This window comes from Eretmochelys imbricata, chromosome 6, assembly GCF_965152235.1.
Source record: "Eretmochelys imbricata isolate rEreImb1 chromosome 6, rEreImb1.hap1, whole genome shotgun sequence".
NCBI lineage: Eukaryota > Metazoa > Chordata > Testudines > Cheloniidae > Eretmochelys > Eretmochelys imbricata.
This window is the reverse complement of record NC_135577.1, coordinates 127,188,854-127,204,909: the sequence shown is the minus strand read 5'-3', so window position 1 is coordinate 127,204,909 and position 16,056 is coordinate 127,188,854. Positions and strand designations below refer to the sequence as shown.

Here is a 16,056-nt window from a genome sequence, read left to right as displayed (position 1 = left end):
TCAGGACACTTTGCGGCTGAGTGCAGCATTTGCAATCAAATGCAAGTAAACAATCTAGATTACAATATCTCCCACAGGTGGAACCTCTACGTAAGGCAGAGCATTAGGTGAAGAGGAATACAACAGGCAATTTCAGGGAGAATAACTGAGCTCAGGGACACTGTTCAGGGAAATTCGCTTCTTTGGTTAAAACTAGCATTAGGAGTCTGAAATAGACTGGAAGACTCTAGGACCCTGCACAGGGATATGTCTTTGCTTCCTGTTACCAGGTGCTTGAGCCCTGCTGGAACAAACAGTGCAATTATTGCAGAGTCATGCCAGCCGGTGCATTCAGTTAATTTCTGCCAGGATACAAAAGAGGGTTAGAGCCTCTCCCATGAGCTATCTGCAGGAAAAATCCTAGAAACAAACAAGCCTGGGAAACAAAAGGCTTTGGTGTATAGTTGACATTTGTTACTGACTTACAATATAATCAAACTGTAGGAAGGGGATATGTTTTGACTATAGTGTGTGTGTATGTGTGTGTGTGTGTGTTTGTCAGAGCCAGAAGGGACAGAGAAAAGGAATTAAAACCATAAGGATCAAGCCATAAGAATGGACTACCCTTCAGGTCTCAGATCAAGGCACAACAGACTTTCCCTTTTTGACCTTGGGTCTCTGTTCTGGTAGGAAGGATTAGGCCAGGAGAAGCACCTGTGATCTCTGGTGTGGTGGTCGTGGGATCAGGCTGTGAGACCATCGTTCCCCAGTGGCTTCCTTACAGCAGAGTCTGGTGGCCCACACCACCCCACCTCCTGTGAAGTTACTTTAAATCCTAATCCTGTCTGTGATGTCATACGTAGTTGCTGTGGAGAGGGTTATGATGTCACAACCGCAGTGCGACTTCATGTAAGGAGCAATCTGCACGAGTCGATAAGTACCTAAGCAACAAAGATCTGCTTTTCATGCAAACATTTTTAGTAAGAAAAAACAGGGGCTGAGAAATCTTATGAAGGCCTCAGGGATCACGAAATGCAACAAACATACAAAACCTGTGTCTGCCTGCCGTGCTTTTCAGTGTTTCCCACAAACCTGACCCTTTAACACTGGGAGTAGGAATGCAGACGTGAAAGCATTCCTGACAAGGCATCCATCACCTATATTACCATATCAATCACATGAGAGCAGAACTACACAGGTACAAAAAGCGCTTTGAACTAGGGTCATCAAGATCTATCTCCAGATATAAAAAAGTCACTTTTGTAATTTCTCACACAGCAAAGCAGAAGTGATGAAAGAGGAAAAGTCGACAAAGCAGAAGTGATATGTCCATTGAGAGGAAGGAAGGAATTAATTCAATCATTCTTTGTAGTTAAAATGGGGATGAAGATATGACCATGGTAAGAACTGGGGCTTGCATAGTTTTCTCTCAGTGTTAATGTCAAGAAAACTTTAATGCCAGCAGCATTTTCATCAGCAGCAGAACATACTGAGTACCGTGATGTTGCTGGGAATTAGTGTATTTTCAGGAGGACCAAACAGAAAATTTTCCACACTTGGGTCTTTCAGACATCTTGTGGAAGTACTGCATTGTCCACTTGGTTAACACGTGCAAAGATGCATGAAGATGTAAAGCAACCTGGTTGAGTACAGTCTTTTTGTTCTGTGTCTGTACACCGCCTGTACAGTGGGGTCCTGGTCAGTGACTGGGGGGGCTAGCTGCTACCGTAATGCAAATAAGAATAAACAAAGGGGTGTTTTTGTAGCTCACTGATTAGCAAATGAGTCGGTCAAATCAAGGCAAAATTATGAAACTGCCCCAGCAAAGTCAATGAACAATACATTATTTATTTAATGTAAATCTTGGTTGTCTCTCAACCCCAGGGATCCTGCTGTCTCTTGTGTCCCATCATATTCTTTTGGCACTCACATTTGGTGGCATCTCTCAACACTGCATTCATTCCTCAGCTCAGTGTTGCTGTTTCTCAATAACCCCTCCATTGTGTGATTGGCCGGATCTTTACCTCTGCCCCATTGCCTCACCCCCTGCCTCTCTCTCAGCTTCCCTGCCTCCCTATAACCTGGCAACTCAGAGGCCAGACACATTAAATAACTTGGCAGGAGAGAGAGCTGCAAACCAAGTGAATGAAGAAACAGACCACAGCAGATGAAGATGTAGGGGTCCTAAGTCTCCATCTGGAAAAGAAGTCACTTCCTAAGCACTCTGAGATAAACATGTTCCCTGATATTCCTCCCATCCCAAGCCCCTTCCATTCCTGAACCCAGCTGTCAGAGTGGAAAGAAAAATAAATATAAAAGCTTCTGAAAGGCAGCATCATGAGCCTGACCTAGTGGGCAGATCACAAAAGGGAATGAGGGAACGCGGGGACTGCACACAACTCGATCTCATCAGACTTTCCAGTGAATTGATCTCCTTTCCTTTCCTTTTTTCTCTCCAACTTCCAAATGTTATTTCCTTTCATTTTCTGTTTCAAAGGCCGCAGTCCTCCAACAGTCTCCAGCACAAAACACATCGCAGAATGCCCTTTGCTTCTTGGCCTCTTCAGAGGAGCAAGAGGTAGCTGCAACTTCAGGCATTAACTGTAAAAATCTAAAGGGGAACTTGGAAAGGGTCTCAAAGCGTGTTATCCACTATCACCCTGCCCTGCTCCTCTGCGACAGCCGCGCATGGCCGTCTAGGGTGCAGCAGGATCTAGTGGCCTGACATGTGAGCCGATGTTTCGGAGAGCTGAAAGGCTGCTCGTTTCACTGGGATGCCATAAAACCAGAAAGGAGAACACTGGATAAGGTATTGCTAATGAAGTACCAGTATGTGGACGGGAGCACGACAAAACACTGGGTTGGCACACGCAGGTGGCCGGAGCAGAACATCAATTTACTTTTGATTATTTTCTCTTCCTCAAACGGAAGTGGGATGCACTAGTTCACCCCACATACAGCATGACAGATGGCATCAGTGTCGTAAGTTTCCCTTTAACGTCACAGATTGTGTCACAGAACTCAGTCACCCTCTCCACCACGAACCATTGTGCATGACATCAGTCGGGGGCTGAATTCCCTTCTCCTGCCTCCAGATTCCGCCCATCCTCATCCTCTCGTTTCCCTGTCACCCCAATACATTTCCAGGTTGCCCTTTTTTGTGCTCCAGAGTGGTGGTATTATTATTGATTGTTTGCACTGTCATAACACCCGGGAGCCCTAGTCATGGAGCAGGACACCATTGTACTAAGCACCACACAAACACAGACCAAAAAGATCCTGCCCCAAAGAGCTGACAATCCAAGTTTAAGACAAGAGATGGGAACGGACACACGGGGCCATATAAGGAAGCCGTGAGACAATATTGGTCAGCATGATCGGCAGTGGTCTCAGCAAGCCAGCAGCCTAACCATTGTTGAGTTTTTTTGTAGGCATCAGGGCAAAGGACAGTTATAAAGAGGAATCTGAAGAACAATGAAGTGGCTTTGGGGATGTTTGCAGGGATGTGATGGGCACTGCTACTTCCAAGGGGCGGACGCCGAGGGAGGCTGTAGCTTCAGGATTATTTTGTTGTTAAAAAGGTAGAGTGGGTAGGGAGGTTGTATCTGGCAAGATGGCATTGCAGGGCACAGAACAAAACCAAGAAAGGACATTACCCCTTTTTTCTGGACAGATGGCAAACTGACACTGATGAAGCAAGTCACTACTGCTATAGCCCTGCCATCCTTGGTGCCCATGTAGATCACCCTGCAATGCAAATGAACTTGTTGATTGGCTGTGAGTTGGTTTATAGTACGTTGGGTCTCAGTGTACATTTCCACATGTGTTCTGTACATGGTAGAGAGCATTCTACCATGGGGGGGGGAGGCATAGCTCAGTGGTTTGAGCATTGGCCTGCTAAGCCCAAGGTTGTGAGTTCAATCCTTGAGGGGGCCATTTAGGGATCTGGGGCAAAAATTGGGGATTGGTCCTGCTTTGAGCTGGAGGTTGGACTAGATGACCTCCTGAGGTCCCTTCCAACCCTGATATTCTATGATTCCTATGTTTACATTCCCGAATGTAATGTCATTGTGACAAGTCTATACATATACACTCATAATGTATGTAAGAGCATTTTAGATCCAACATGAACCACAACCCTTCATCACAGCCACTCAAGATCCTGGAATAATCCTTGGAAAGCAGCTAGTGCCCAGAAGATTAAGAGCCCAATTCACCACTTTGTTACACATGTTTTACATCACGGGACCTGCACTATTTTCATCTGAGTTAGCCCAGCATAAAACTGGTGTAACAGGGTGGTGAATCAGGTCCTAACTATTAGAGGACTCAAGCGCCCAGTGTTACTAGAAAACCCGGCAGGAGAGATGCATCTTACATGTCACCCTGAGGTTCAGATGTCTTTTTGGTGGGATCAAATTCCAGGGGTGAGTGAGCTCCACACCCAGAAGCACCCTTTCCCCTAGGCTCCCATGAGCTGGCAAAATAGGCCCCTCACCATGTAGTTCTCAAGAGGGCAGTGGTTTCTGAGGTACCTGGGGCCCTGAGCAACTGCAGCTTTGTGGTGGTTGTGTTGATGTATCTTTCTCTCTCTGTGTGTTGGGGATCATAGAATCATAGGACTGGAAGGGACCTTGAGAGGTCATCTAGTCCAGTCCCCTGCACTCGAGGCAGGACTAATTATCTAGACCATCCCTGACAGGTGTTTGTCTAACCTGCTCCTAAAAATCTCCAATGATGGAGATTCCACAACCTCCCTGGGCAATTTATTCCAGCGCTTCACCACCCTGACAGTTAGGAAGTTTTTCCTAATGTGCAACCTAAACCTCCCTTGCTGCAATTTAAGCCCATTGCTTCTTGTCTATTCTCAGAGGTTAAGAAAAACTATTTTTCTTCCTCCTCCTTGTAACAACCTTTTACATACTTGAAAGCTGTTATCATGTCCCCTTTCAGTCTTCTTTTTTCCAGACTAAACAAACCCAGTGTTTTCAATCTTCCCCCAGAGGTCATGTTTTCTAGACCTTTAATCATTTTTGCCGCTCTTCTCTGGACTCTCTCCAATTTGTCCACATCCTTCCTGAAATGTGACGCCCAGAACTGGACAAAATACTCTAGCTGAGGACTAATCAGAGAGGAGTAGAGTGGAAGAATTATTACTTGTGTCTTGCTTACAACACTCCTGCTAATACATACCAGAATGATGTTCTCTTTTTTTGCAACAGTTGTACGCTGTTGACTCATATTTAGCTTGTGGTCCACTATGACCCCCGGATCCCTATCCGCAGCACTCCTTCCTAGGCAGTCATTTCCTATTTTGTATGTGTGCAACTGATTGTTCCTTCCTAAGTGGAGTACTTTGCATTTGTCCGTATTGAATTTCATCCTATTTACTTCAGACCATTTCTCCAGTTTGTCCAGATCATTTTGAATTTTAATCCTATCCTCTAAAGCACTGCAACCCCTCCAGCTTGATATCCGCAAACTTTATAAGTGTACTCCGTATGGCATTATCTAAATCATTGATGAAGATATTGAACAGAACCGGACCCAGAACTGATCCCTGCGGGAGTCCACTTGTTATGCCCTTCCAGCACGACTGTGAACCACTGATAACTATTCTCTGGGAATGTTTTCCAACCAGTTTTGCACCCACCTTATAGTAGCTCCATCTAGGTTGCATTTCCCGAGTGGGTATTTCCCCCAGGGCACTAGGATAGATCACTGATGGCATGACTGGGGAAGCTGGAGGATGTAGAATTAGCTGCCCCATTTAAATGATTTGATTGCAGGGACCGAAAAGTGGTTTGACATCAATGTATACAACAGTGTGTTGGCACGTCTCCCCACACACACTGTGTTGTGTGTGTTTCTATCTGTCTGGGGGAGGTGTCTCCACATGGTGGTCTCTGGCTGTATGTGCTGGGACTACGTGTGTTAGAGGGTGTGGAGTTGTGCTGTGTGTGTGTGTTGGGCTGTATATCTTTGAGCTGAGCTCGGAGTTGTGTGTGTGTATTGGGGTGTGTGCTGGGTGTGCCAGGCTCTGTGCACTGTGGTGAGGAGTGTAGTTGTGCGCACCATTTGTGTGTGTGTTGTGCTGTGCAATTATGTGCACTCTATGTTGTGGTATGAGCCTGTGTGTGTGTGTGGGCGCAAGCCGGTGAGTGCACTGTATGTGTGTGGTTGTGTGTGTTGGGGTGAGTGGTTCTGTGTGTGTGTGTGATGTGTGTCTCTATGTACTGTATGTGTGTGACTTTGTGTTGAAGTGTGTATCTCTGCTGTGTGTGTTGGGGTGAGTGGTTGTGTGTGTGTTTTGGGGGGTGTGTTTCCGTGCTGGGTGTGCATGAGTGTGCTGGATGTCTGGCTCTGTGCTGTGTGGTGGTGAGTGTGGCTCTGTGTTGTATGTGTTGGGGCGTGTGGCTCCATGTGTGCGTTGGTGAGTGTGCGCTTGAGAGCTCTGTGTGTGTATTGGTGTGCCAGCGAGGTTACACTCTGTGTGCGTGTGTGCGTCCTGTGTGTCATTGAGTGTGTGTGGGATGTGTGTGTTGGGACCTTTGTGGCTCTGTGTTGTGTGACTGTGTGTGTGTCCCCTGAGTGTGCGGTGTGCCTGTACTGGGGGTGGGGATTTGTGTTGTGTGACTCTTAGTGTGTGTGTTTTGTGGCTCTGGGTGAGTGGCACTGAGTGTGTGTGATGTGCATGTAGGCAGGGGTGTTTGGCTTTGTGTTACGTGGCTCTGTGTGTGTTGGTGAGTGTGCATTGTGTGTATGTTTTGGGGTGCATGGCTCTGTGTGTTGCGGTGTGTGGTTCTGTGTTCTGTGGTTCTGGGTGTGTGTCGGTGAGCATGTGCAGTGTGTGTGTGTTGGGGTGTGTGTCTACCATGTGTGTATATGCGCATGTAGGGGTGTATGGGGCTGCGTCTGTGACTTTGTGTGTGTGTTGGTTAGTGAGGGGTATGCGTTGGGCTGTCTGGTTTTGTGTATGTGGCTCTTGGTGTGTGCTGGTGAGCGTGCCCTATGTGTGTTGTGTGGCTCTGTGTGTGCAGAGTGTGTGTGTGTGTGTGTTGGGGTGTGTGGCTTTGGGTGTGTGCATGGGGTGTGTGGCTTTGGGTACGTGCAGTATGTATGCATGGCTCTGGGTGCATTGGGGTATGTGGTGCTGGGTGTGCATTGTGTGTGTGGTGCTGGGTGTGTGCAGTGTGTGTTCGGTACGCATGGTGTGTTGTGTGGCACTTGATGTATGCAGTGTGTGTGGGTGTGTGCAGTATGGTGTGTTGGGGACTGTGGCCCTGGGTGTGTGTGGGACTGGGTCTGTGCTATATGTTTTGGGGGGTGTGTGCAGTGGGTGTGCAGTGGGTGTGCCCAGGGGTGCAGGGGATGTTGGGGGGTGGGTGCGGGGGGTGTGCCCGAGCGTGCAGGGGGTATTGGGGGGTGGGTGCAGGTGGTGTTGGGGGGTGGGTGCACAGCAGGTGCCCGGGGGGATGCAGGGGGTGTTGGGGGGTGGGTGCAGTGGGTGCAGGGAGGGTGCCTGGGGGCTGTTGGGGGGTGGGTGCAGGGGGTGCAGGGGCGGTGCCCGGGGGGTGTTGGGGGGTGGGTGCAGGGCAAGTGCCTGGGGGGTGCAGAGGGAGTGTTGGGGGGTAGGTGCAGGGGGTGCAGGGAGGGTGCCCGGGGGGTGTTGGGGGTGAGTGCAGGGGGTGCAGGTGGTGTTGGGGGGTGGGTGTGGGGCAGGTGCCTGGGGGGTGCAGGGGGAGTGTTGGGGGGTAGGTGCAGGGGGATGCGGGGGGGCTGCAGGGGGGTGCCCGGGGGTGCGTTGGGGGGTGGGTGCAGTGGGGTGGGTGCAGGGGGGGTGCATTGGGGGGTAGGTGCGGGGGGGGTGCAGGGGGGTGGGGGCAGGGGGAGTGCGTTGGGGGGTAGGTGCGGGGGGGGTGCAGGGGGGTGCCCGGGGGTGCGTTGGGGGGTGGGTGCAGTGGGGTGGGTGCAGGGGGGGTGCATTGGGGGGTAGGTGCGGGGGGGTGCAGGGGGTGGGGGCAGGGAGGGTGCATTGGGGGGGTAGGTGCGGGGGGGTGCAGGGGGTGGGGGCAGGGGGGGTGCGTTGGGGGGTAGGTGCGGGGGGGGTGCAGGGGGGTGGGGGCAGGGGGCGTGCCCGTGGGTGTGCCCGGGGCGTGCGCGGAGCCGCCGCTCACCCCCCGCGCTCCCGCCCCGCGCCGCCCCCCGCCGCTCGCTCAGACGCGGCGCCGCAGCCCGCCCGGAGCTCCCGAGGGCCGCGCAGCCGGAGCCATGGCCAGGAGCCGCGCGGGGAGGAACAGCTGGGGTAGGTGGCGGGCGCGGGGGGGCGGCCGGGGCCGGCGCTGCCCCGATCCCCGATCCCCGGCCCGGCCCCGCCCCGCCCCGCCAGCATTTGGACAGCAACCGGGGCCGGCGCGGCCGGGCGCCGGCTCCATCCCCCGCGGGGGTCGCCCTGGCCGGGGGAGCCGGGGCCGGCTGCGGGGCGCGGCGGGCAGGGCTCGGCTTTGTTCCCCGGCGCTCAGGCCGGGCTGCGGCGGGGGGGGGGCAGCCGCAGCCTGGGGGCTGCGTGCGCAGTGTCGGCACAAATGGGGGGGGGCTCTGCTGGGGGGGATCCCCGACACTCCCGCCCCCGCCCGGTCCGGTACCGGGGGAGGGGGGGGTAGGTGGGTTGAGAGGGGCGGCCGGAGCCCTGGCCAGGGAGGAGGCTGAAGCTGTCCCCCCAGCTCTGGCCCAGCTTCCTTCTGTGCTGGGGGGCAGGTCACCGGGGCTGCCTTCGCCGTGCTGGCCCCGCTCACCTCCCCCCGGGGGTCTGTTTGGCAGGTGTCCCTGCTGCACCGGCCTTCGCACAGGGGTGCATTTCTGACCCTTAGGCCTGATGTGCAGAAATGCTGAGCAGGCCCCCCGCCCCTCCAGCTGAAGTCAGTGGGAGCTGCGGGTGCCCGGCCCCTCCCGAAATCAGGCCCTTCGTCTTCCTGCCACGCTTTACCAGCCTCCGCCATGGCAAACTCCCTAACTCAGCTGCCTCCAAAGGAAACTGCAGATTGATGTATCCCTCAGGTGCGGGGCTGGTGCAAAGCGCTAGGGGCAAGGAGGCTGCTCTGGGGCTTTCCCTCTCTAGGGTCCAGCTCCTCCCGTCCTGTGCCGGGGGCTGGGGTGGAGGAATCCCTGTGAAATTCCTTCCCAAGTGATCTGGGGAAGCCCCACCCTGCTGCAGATATAGGTTTCGGGGCCTACAGTTTGGGGGGAATCTCCTTGGGGGCAGAGGCTTTTCCTTTTACTCCCTCCCAACCTCCATCCTTTCCCCATGGGGTGCCCAGGGGGTTGTAGGATGGTGCTGTGGAGGGGGCTGACTCTTCCTTCTGTGGGGTATGGAGATCTGTGTGCAGAGGGGACTCTCCGTATGGGGGGCGTGGAGGTTGGTAAGGGGCACCTTTCAGATCTAGGTCACCTATTTCAATCCGGTGGCCAGAGGCTGGAAGCCGTTCCCAACTGACAGGTGCTCAGTGGCCTCTGTGAAAAGACACCAGTGATCTCGGTACAGTTCCGGGTGGCCAGGTCACAGAGCCACCCCGCCTGGCCTTAGCTAGCCCCTCTGATGGCGTTGCACTCTCAGCCGAGAGGCAAATAATTAGATGTGAATACTGAGCTCCCTGCTCCCTTGAAGTGGTCCCTGTAGCCCAGAGACCAGGTGAATGGATAGGCGCGCCCTAGCCAGGCTGTCAGTCCTGCACCTTTCAATAGGCACTAATGTCACACACCATTTTAATGCACTGTCATCCCTCTTTACAGAGGGGCACATGCTGAGGAATTGCATCTCCTCTCTTTTCCTGTTCTGGCCAGTTTTACAGAGGGGCTGGTTCTCTGGGCTCTCCTCTTCCCAGTCTGCCTCAACCAACAGGGCTTGTTCTCAGCATGGGACACCAGGTGTCAGGCCAATCTAGGTAGAACCTGTGAGCTTCATTTAGCCCTCCCGAGACTCACCCTTGGTCCAGCTTTCTCCGTGGCAGACTCCTCCTCCTCTCTTTTTAGGTGGGGAAGAGGGTGTCACAGGATCATACTCAGGGAACCCTTTCCAGCTGCTTCTGGGTTGTGATAAGACCCAGCACTTTCCCTCAATCTCTCTGCTGCCTGGGAAAGTCATCTCATCTCCCCCGCCTTCTTCACACCCTGTAGGACAAGAATCCCCATCTCCCCTCATGTCCTGCTGCTAACTGTGCCACCATGAGAAAGCACAGTGATTGGAGAGATTCTTCCTGTGCAGATTTTTGCAGCTCTAGGGCACGTAGCATGGGGGAGTTTTCACCCCCCTGGGGAATGCAGCTTTCTCTGTGGTATCAGAAAATCTGGAGATAGATCATTAGGGTTGGATTGGCACTTTCCAATCTAGCTGCCTGGGAACAGGAACGGGACTGGGACTGAACTGTGATCAGGGAGGGTTATCGTTTAGTCACTGCTGCTGACTGGGTCCAGGGGGGGAGGAATACCCTTTGTTGAGAGCAGCTTCCACCTCCCGCCACCCCACGTTGGCTAAGCTGAGAGCTGAGTGCATTGGTGGGGTGGAGTCAAGCCCCCCTGTGCTGGAGGAGGAATAGCCTGGCAGCTGCTGCTTTCCCCCTCAAGCAAGGGTTGGCGATTCAGGACCCTGCACAGGAGAGCAAAGGAGACTCCTCCTAACACACCATTCCTTCCTTGTGTAGCTGGGCTCATGACCGAGCCCTGACTGCTCACCCTGAGAGCGATGTCAAGGATTTTCGCTGAGGAGTTCCCTTGCCATTGTTTATTGCTGCTGGAGAACAGAACTTTTCACCCACCTGAAAGCTACTCAGTGCTAGTGGCATCTGATCTTTGGGAACGTTCCTGTGCGGCAAAGCTGGGTGAGAAGTGCTGTATTGGTTAGAGACACAAATTATGCCTTCATTCGAAAAGCTGATCGTAAGATTTCCCGTTCCAATGAACTACAAGCTTGGGAATTATTTGCTGAAGAAGCTGGTGTAACCATTTGAATAACGTATACAAATGGAGGATTTGGGCATCTGGGGAGAAAAATGGGCAAAGTCCATCAAATCAATCCTTGGTTTAAATCCAGCTTCAGGGAAGGTATCGAGACCCTCACTCTACCAATGTTCCCTCTAATTTTTTACATCCAGGTGCGGAATTAATTTTGTTATGTGTGGCAGGCATGGGGCCGAGGGGTTCGGAGTGTGGGAGAGGGCTCAGGGCTGGGGCAGAGGGTTGAGGTGCAGGGGGTGAGGGCTCTGGCTGGGGGTGTGGGCTCTGGGGTGGGGCTGGGGATGAGGGGTTTGGGCGGCAGCTCTGGGGCCAGAGGAGAGGCACCTCTCCCCAGCCGCAACAGCTCCGGGGTCAGGGCCTGGGGCCCAGGGAGAGGCACCTCTCCCTGCGGCATGTCTGTGCGGCCCTAGAGGGAACTTAGCACTCTACTATGGGGAAGAGCTTCTGATGAGTTTTGCAATAGCTGTAAATTGTATCGCACTAAATTATTCCTATTACTTGGTGTCCCATTGCAGTATTGCACAAAAAGATATGTTATTTCCATATGTTCTTTTCACTCCACTGCCATCAGCGAAAAGAACATTCAAAGGAATGGACAGAATTAAATAGAGTTAAATAATAGATCAGATTCTTAAGAAAAGCCTCAGTCCAGCAAATCCATTAAATACGTGCTAAACTGTGAGCACGTTCATAAGTTCCATTGAAGTAAATGTGACTTAGGCTCATGCTCGAGCATTTTGCAGAATCAAGGCCTCAGCTGGGGTCTTGGAAGTTGGAAAGTACCCAGGACCATTTATGAATCTAAGGGGATCTTTACTGTAGAAATGGGATCAGTCACCTTTTGCTGCATTCCAGCGACAGATCAAAATCACAGCCTAAGAGACCCACAGAGGCTGGTATATTCCTAGACTATGATTTCACGCACACTCAGCCTTGCATGCGGATATTGCAGGCATAACTTGAGTGTTAAATGCTGGTGCTTTTTTATTAGAAGAAGGTCCCCTGAAATAAAAATGTACATTTAAGCAATAAAAACTGTGACCTGTCCCCTGCCCCCGTGATGTTCTTTGACTGTGTGAGTGGCTGCAATATTGTGTAGTCACATCACTCTTTGTAATGGCTCCTCCAATGCCAGTTTCTTTAGCCCAGCTGCCAATGCAGGAGACTGGGGCTCTGCAGAAAGCTTCTGGCTGTGTTTAAAATGTGCTTACGTGTATTAAAAAAAAGAACATGATTTTTAAATAGCATAAGCTTTGTTCTAGTTAGCTCCTCTTTGTCATGACTGATAGTTCCCCAGCTAACTGCTTGGTATAAACTTTCCCTTCTTGTCTCTTGGTAAAAAGATCTGTTCATTTAAGAGATTAAAGAACAATTTTAGGAAAACAATTGTTCAGAACCCAAAATAATTACCTCTCATTTGCTATCAAAACTAGCTTCCTGTAACGTACATGTACCCCTGAATACACCTGTCAACATAATACTTTCATGAAGGGTGAAATTTACCGAGGGCCAACACAAAGTTTATGGGTCGCTTGAGCATATAGTGTTAAGTGGTGGATAGACCTCACAACTGCTGTCTGCTATAGGGTGAATTTCACCCCTTAAGAAAGCGCTGTATATATAAATAGCAGACATATTTTTTCTTTAAGTAACAGAATACAGTCCTTGGTTGTGCCTAACTAAGGACTGCTAGTCTGAGCCCTAATGGGTTCTTTAAAACTCAGCAAGCTTGATTTGAGGGTTACAGAGGTTACATATCCTTCTTTTGAAATCTTTTGTAGTTTTCACTTGCATATGTTCAGCAGTGCTGCCTGCCACTAGGGTAAAGTCATTAGAAATCTCTGCCTGTAGAGGCTTATAATGCACTCATTAAATAAATTTTAAAAAAAACAACACAGATCGGAACATATCATATAAAGGACTCAGTTCTGGAATAAGAAAGGCCCATATTGAAATAATTCAGTGTTTATAACTATGAAAGGGACAAGCAGGTTCAGGCTTCTTGGCCAAGCTTTTCAAAATGGATGTGGACTTGTGATTTTGAGAGCCCTCAACAGGGTCTGATTTTCAGAAAGTGCTGAGAACCCATCCTCTGAAAATTAGGCCCCTTCAGGGTGTCTCAAATGCTGATCCAAGCTTTCAAAAATCATCGTTAAAAAGTCTTATGATCTTTTAAGCCAAAGTAATAAATAATGAGTTCTTTTTCTTCACCTTCTGGCTTCTGGGGAGCATTAGGTCACATGTTCAAGCATTTTCCCTGCAACAATGATGGATAGAAATCTACTTCCCCCCCACCCCCCATGCACAAAGAAAGCTGAGATTCACAGGCAATCTTGATTCCAGCAGCAACAGCTTTAAGAAAAACACCAAATGTTGCAAGTGTGAAAGGGTGCTCGGTGGGCCAGGCAGCCTAGCAGCTAGTGCACCTGACCTCCAGCCCCTTGTCTCTCTGTCACAGCAGTAGAGACGCCTGGTTCCCAACCTTAGGCCAGGACTGTTTTGGCTTCCACACACATCTGGGCCTTTGCCATTAAAGGGGACATGGTAGGGGAACCCCCAGGTCCTCCGTTTCCACTGGGTCCCATCCAAGGCCCTTGGGAAGCAACATCAGCAGGGTCCTTCCTTCAGAGAGTCTAAGTGCACTACCTTGGGCTATTTCTTACCTATGTGCTCCTTCGGTTTGGGGTGTGGCCCATATAGCCCAAACAGTCAATGCCTTAACAAAAGAGTCCAAGTGAGCAGGACCTTCTCCACCTGAAAGGGGAAGTGTGTGTGAAGAAGGCTCTGCCTTACCTGCTCTGTGGTCCACTCTCAGGCTCCACCTTCTGTCAGGCTCTCCAGGGAAGGTCTGTCTGTCCTGTAGCCTAGGCTTTTGAGCTCCTTTGAACCAGCTCCTCCAGCTGGAGCATGCTGGGCAGGGCTACCTGGGCCCGGTATTGCCTTTTAACCCCTTCGGGCCCAGTGTGGGGTTTGTATACCCCACCACAGCGAGAGTCAAGGAAAACTGCAAGAGTTGACAACACCTCTGATGTCGGGCACTCAGAGTTAGCAGGCACTTTTGACAATCCTGGTTCTTGTGCTTTCTTGTTGTTACTGCGCAGCTCCAACGGTGGGTGTTGGGGCAGGAACGTTTGGCCAAGAATTTAACCAGAATTTGGTTAAATAAATAAATTTGGTTAAAAATAACCAAGGTCTGGATCAGAACCTCTGCTTCTATTGGAAGGGTCCAAGGTCTATTGGATTGGCCCAGTGGCGGGGGTGGGGAGCTGGAATTCGTGGCATCATCCCCTAACTCGTAGAAGCTCCTCCCTTTGCTCGCTGCATGATTTGGGGTGGGGTAGAGGGAGTGGCACATGGAAGCAGCTACATTCTACTGTGTCATCCTCTGCTGAGCCCACAGGTATCAGGGGCAGCATTAATAGTCCTGGGCCCCTCCACAGCTGTGGGGTGAGTCAGCCAGTGGTAGCATGGGAAGCAAAAGGGCAGGGGCGCTGGAGGTCCATTGATTCACCTTCAAAAGCCACTTGGATCTGGAGAGATTGGGGCAGTTGGTGAAAATTGTTCCAGCTCTAGCTGTGGCAATTATCTGAGGATCTGGCCTCTTGTGGCACAGAGCACTGCCCCGCGCTCCCCGCTCTGTGGGGCTGGCCAAGCCTCGAAAACGGCTGTGGGAATTCCAGGAGAGCTTCTTGCTCGCTTTGTGGGCTTCTCCCCTGTGAGGGAGGTGTTAGCCCCATGCTATTTCTTTTTGGAAATCCTTGCTACACATACTCCTTTTAAAAAAGACATGGCAGTTCTTAGCCTAGTATAGCATGCTTGAGAAATATATGCATTTCATAGAGGCTCTGGTATGACAGTAATAAAGTAGCTAATCACAAATTTCCCCAACAGAGAAATGACTCCAGAGAGTACATTAAGGTCTGTCAAGCCGGTAAAATATATTTTCAAACAAAACAACCAATACAAATACATATTTCCTTAAAATGTATTTCGTGCCATCTCATGCAATTTCATGGCACATTTACCAAGTGATCTGGTTTATTTTCAGCAGGTGGGAGGGTATTGTAACAACAAAAAGGTAAAAAGAAATCAATTAAAAACATGGAGGTTTGCTGAGAGAGGGAGAAGACCTAGTGCCTGATGGGAAATATACTCGCCAGGAGGCAACATTTGTAGAGCTGTGATTGTTGGATGTGGATGTCGGTTGTGGGGTTAGACCAAATTTATTTAAGCAGAGGGTCCAGGGCTTCCCACAGTGATCTGAGCTTCCTGGGCAGCTCTGGCCCGGCTCCAGCTTCCGGCCTGGCCAGGGGACAGGGCCCCAGGGGAAAGAGTAGGAGCAGGGTGTGGGGCCACAGTTCCGGCACTCATGGGGGCCCCCAAATTGGGTGGGGCCCCTGGGCACAGGCCCCCGTTAATCCGCCACTGAGGCTGAGACATGGATTCCAGTTAGTATCCCCAGCATTTGCACCTCAACAAGACACTACCCACTACCATGCATAGCCTGGGTGCCCCTCCTATATTAGCCCTCTGTTTCAGTGGGGTTCCTTTGATATCAGTGGGTGCCAATCAAGTCCTCTCTTTCTCCCTTGCAGTGGTAATCACTGGCATTGACTCTTATTTTGAAACAAGATACGGGAGTGGCCACAATCCTGTCAGAGCCAAGGCCAAGGCTCTTTTCTGAAATTGGTTTTGGGAGATTGCTGAACAGTAGCGTAGCTGGTGCCCATTAACAAGTGACAGAACCCTTCCACTGCCTCCTAGGAGGGAGATCTGCTTTTCTGTGCCAAAGTCGCCCTTTCCGGCCACAAGATTTTAAAGACATCACCCTTGTCACCGTATACATCTCTAAAATGAGATGGGCAATGTGTACCTAGTCATGGTAGAAAGTATTCTACAACTTGCTACTGTGGTTTCAAATACCGTTCGGGTTCTGTTGTTTCACGTACCATGCGTTCCCAGTGTCTGAGCGACACAGGCTGCACAATGGCAGTTCATAGAGACAGAGGCTAGACTGTGTAGGTTCACAGATGTTAAATCATTGCACATCAGTTTTGGGCATCTAAG

The 16,056-nt window shown here is 51.0% G+C and overlaps 1 protein-coding gene across 1 annotated transcript in view; it reads left to right on the top strand.

Moving 5' to 3' along the window:
• Window positions 1–10,717: 10,717 nt before the first annotated feature.
• The window catches only part of ATL1 (atlastin GTPase 1), a 43,322-nt gene continuing 37,983 nt past the window's right edge, over window positions 10,718–16,056 (top strand). The window contains exon 1 of the mRNA XM_077820795.1: window positions 10,718–10,853. Coding sequence (XP_077676921.1) covers window positions 10,718–10,853 — 136 coding nt within the window. The remainder of the gene's footprint in view (window positions 10,854–16,056) is intronic.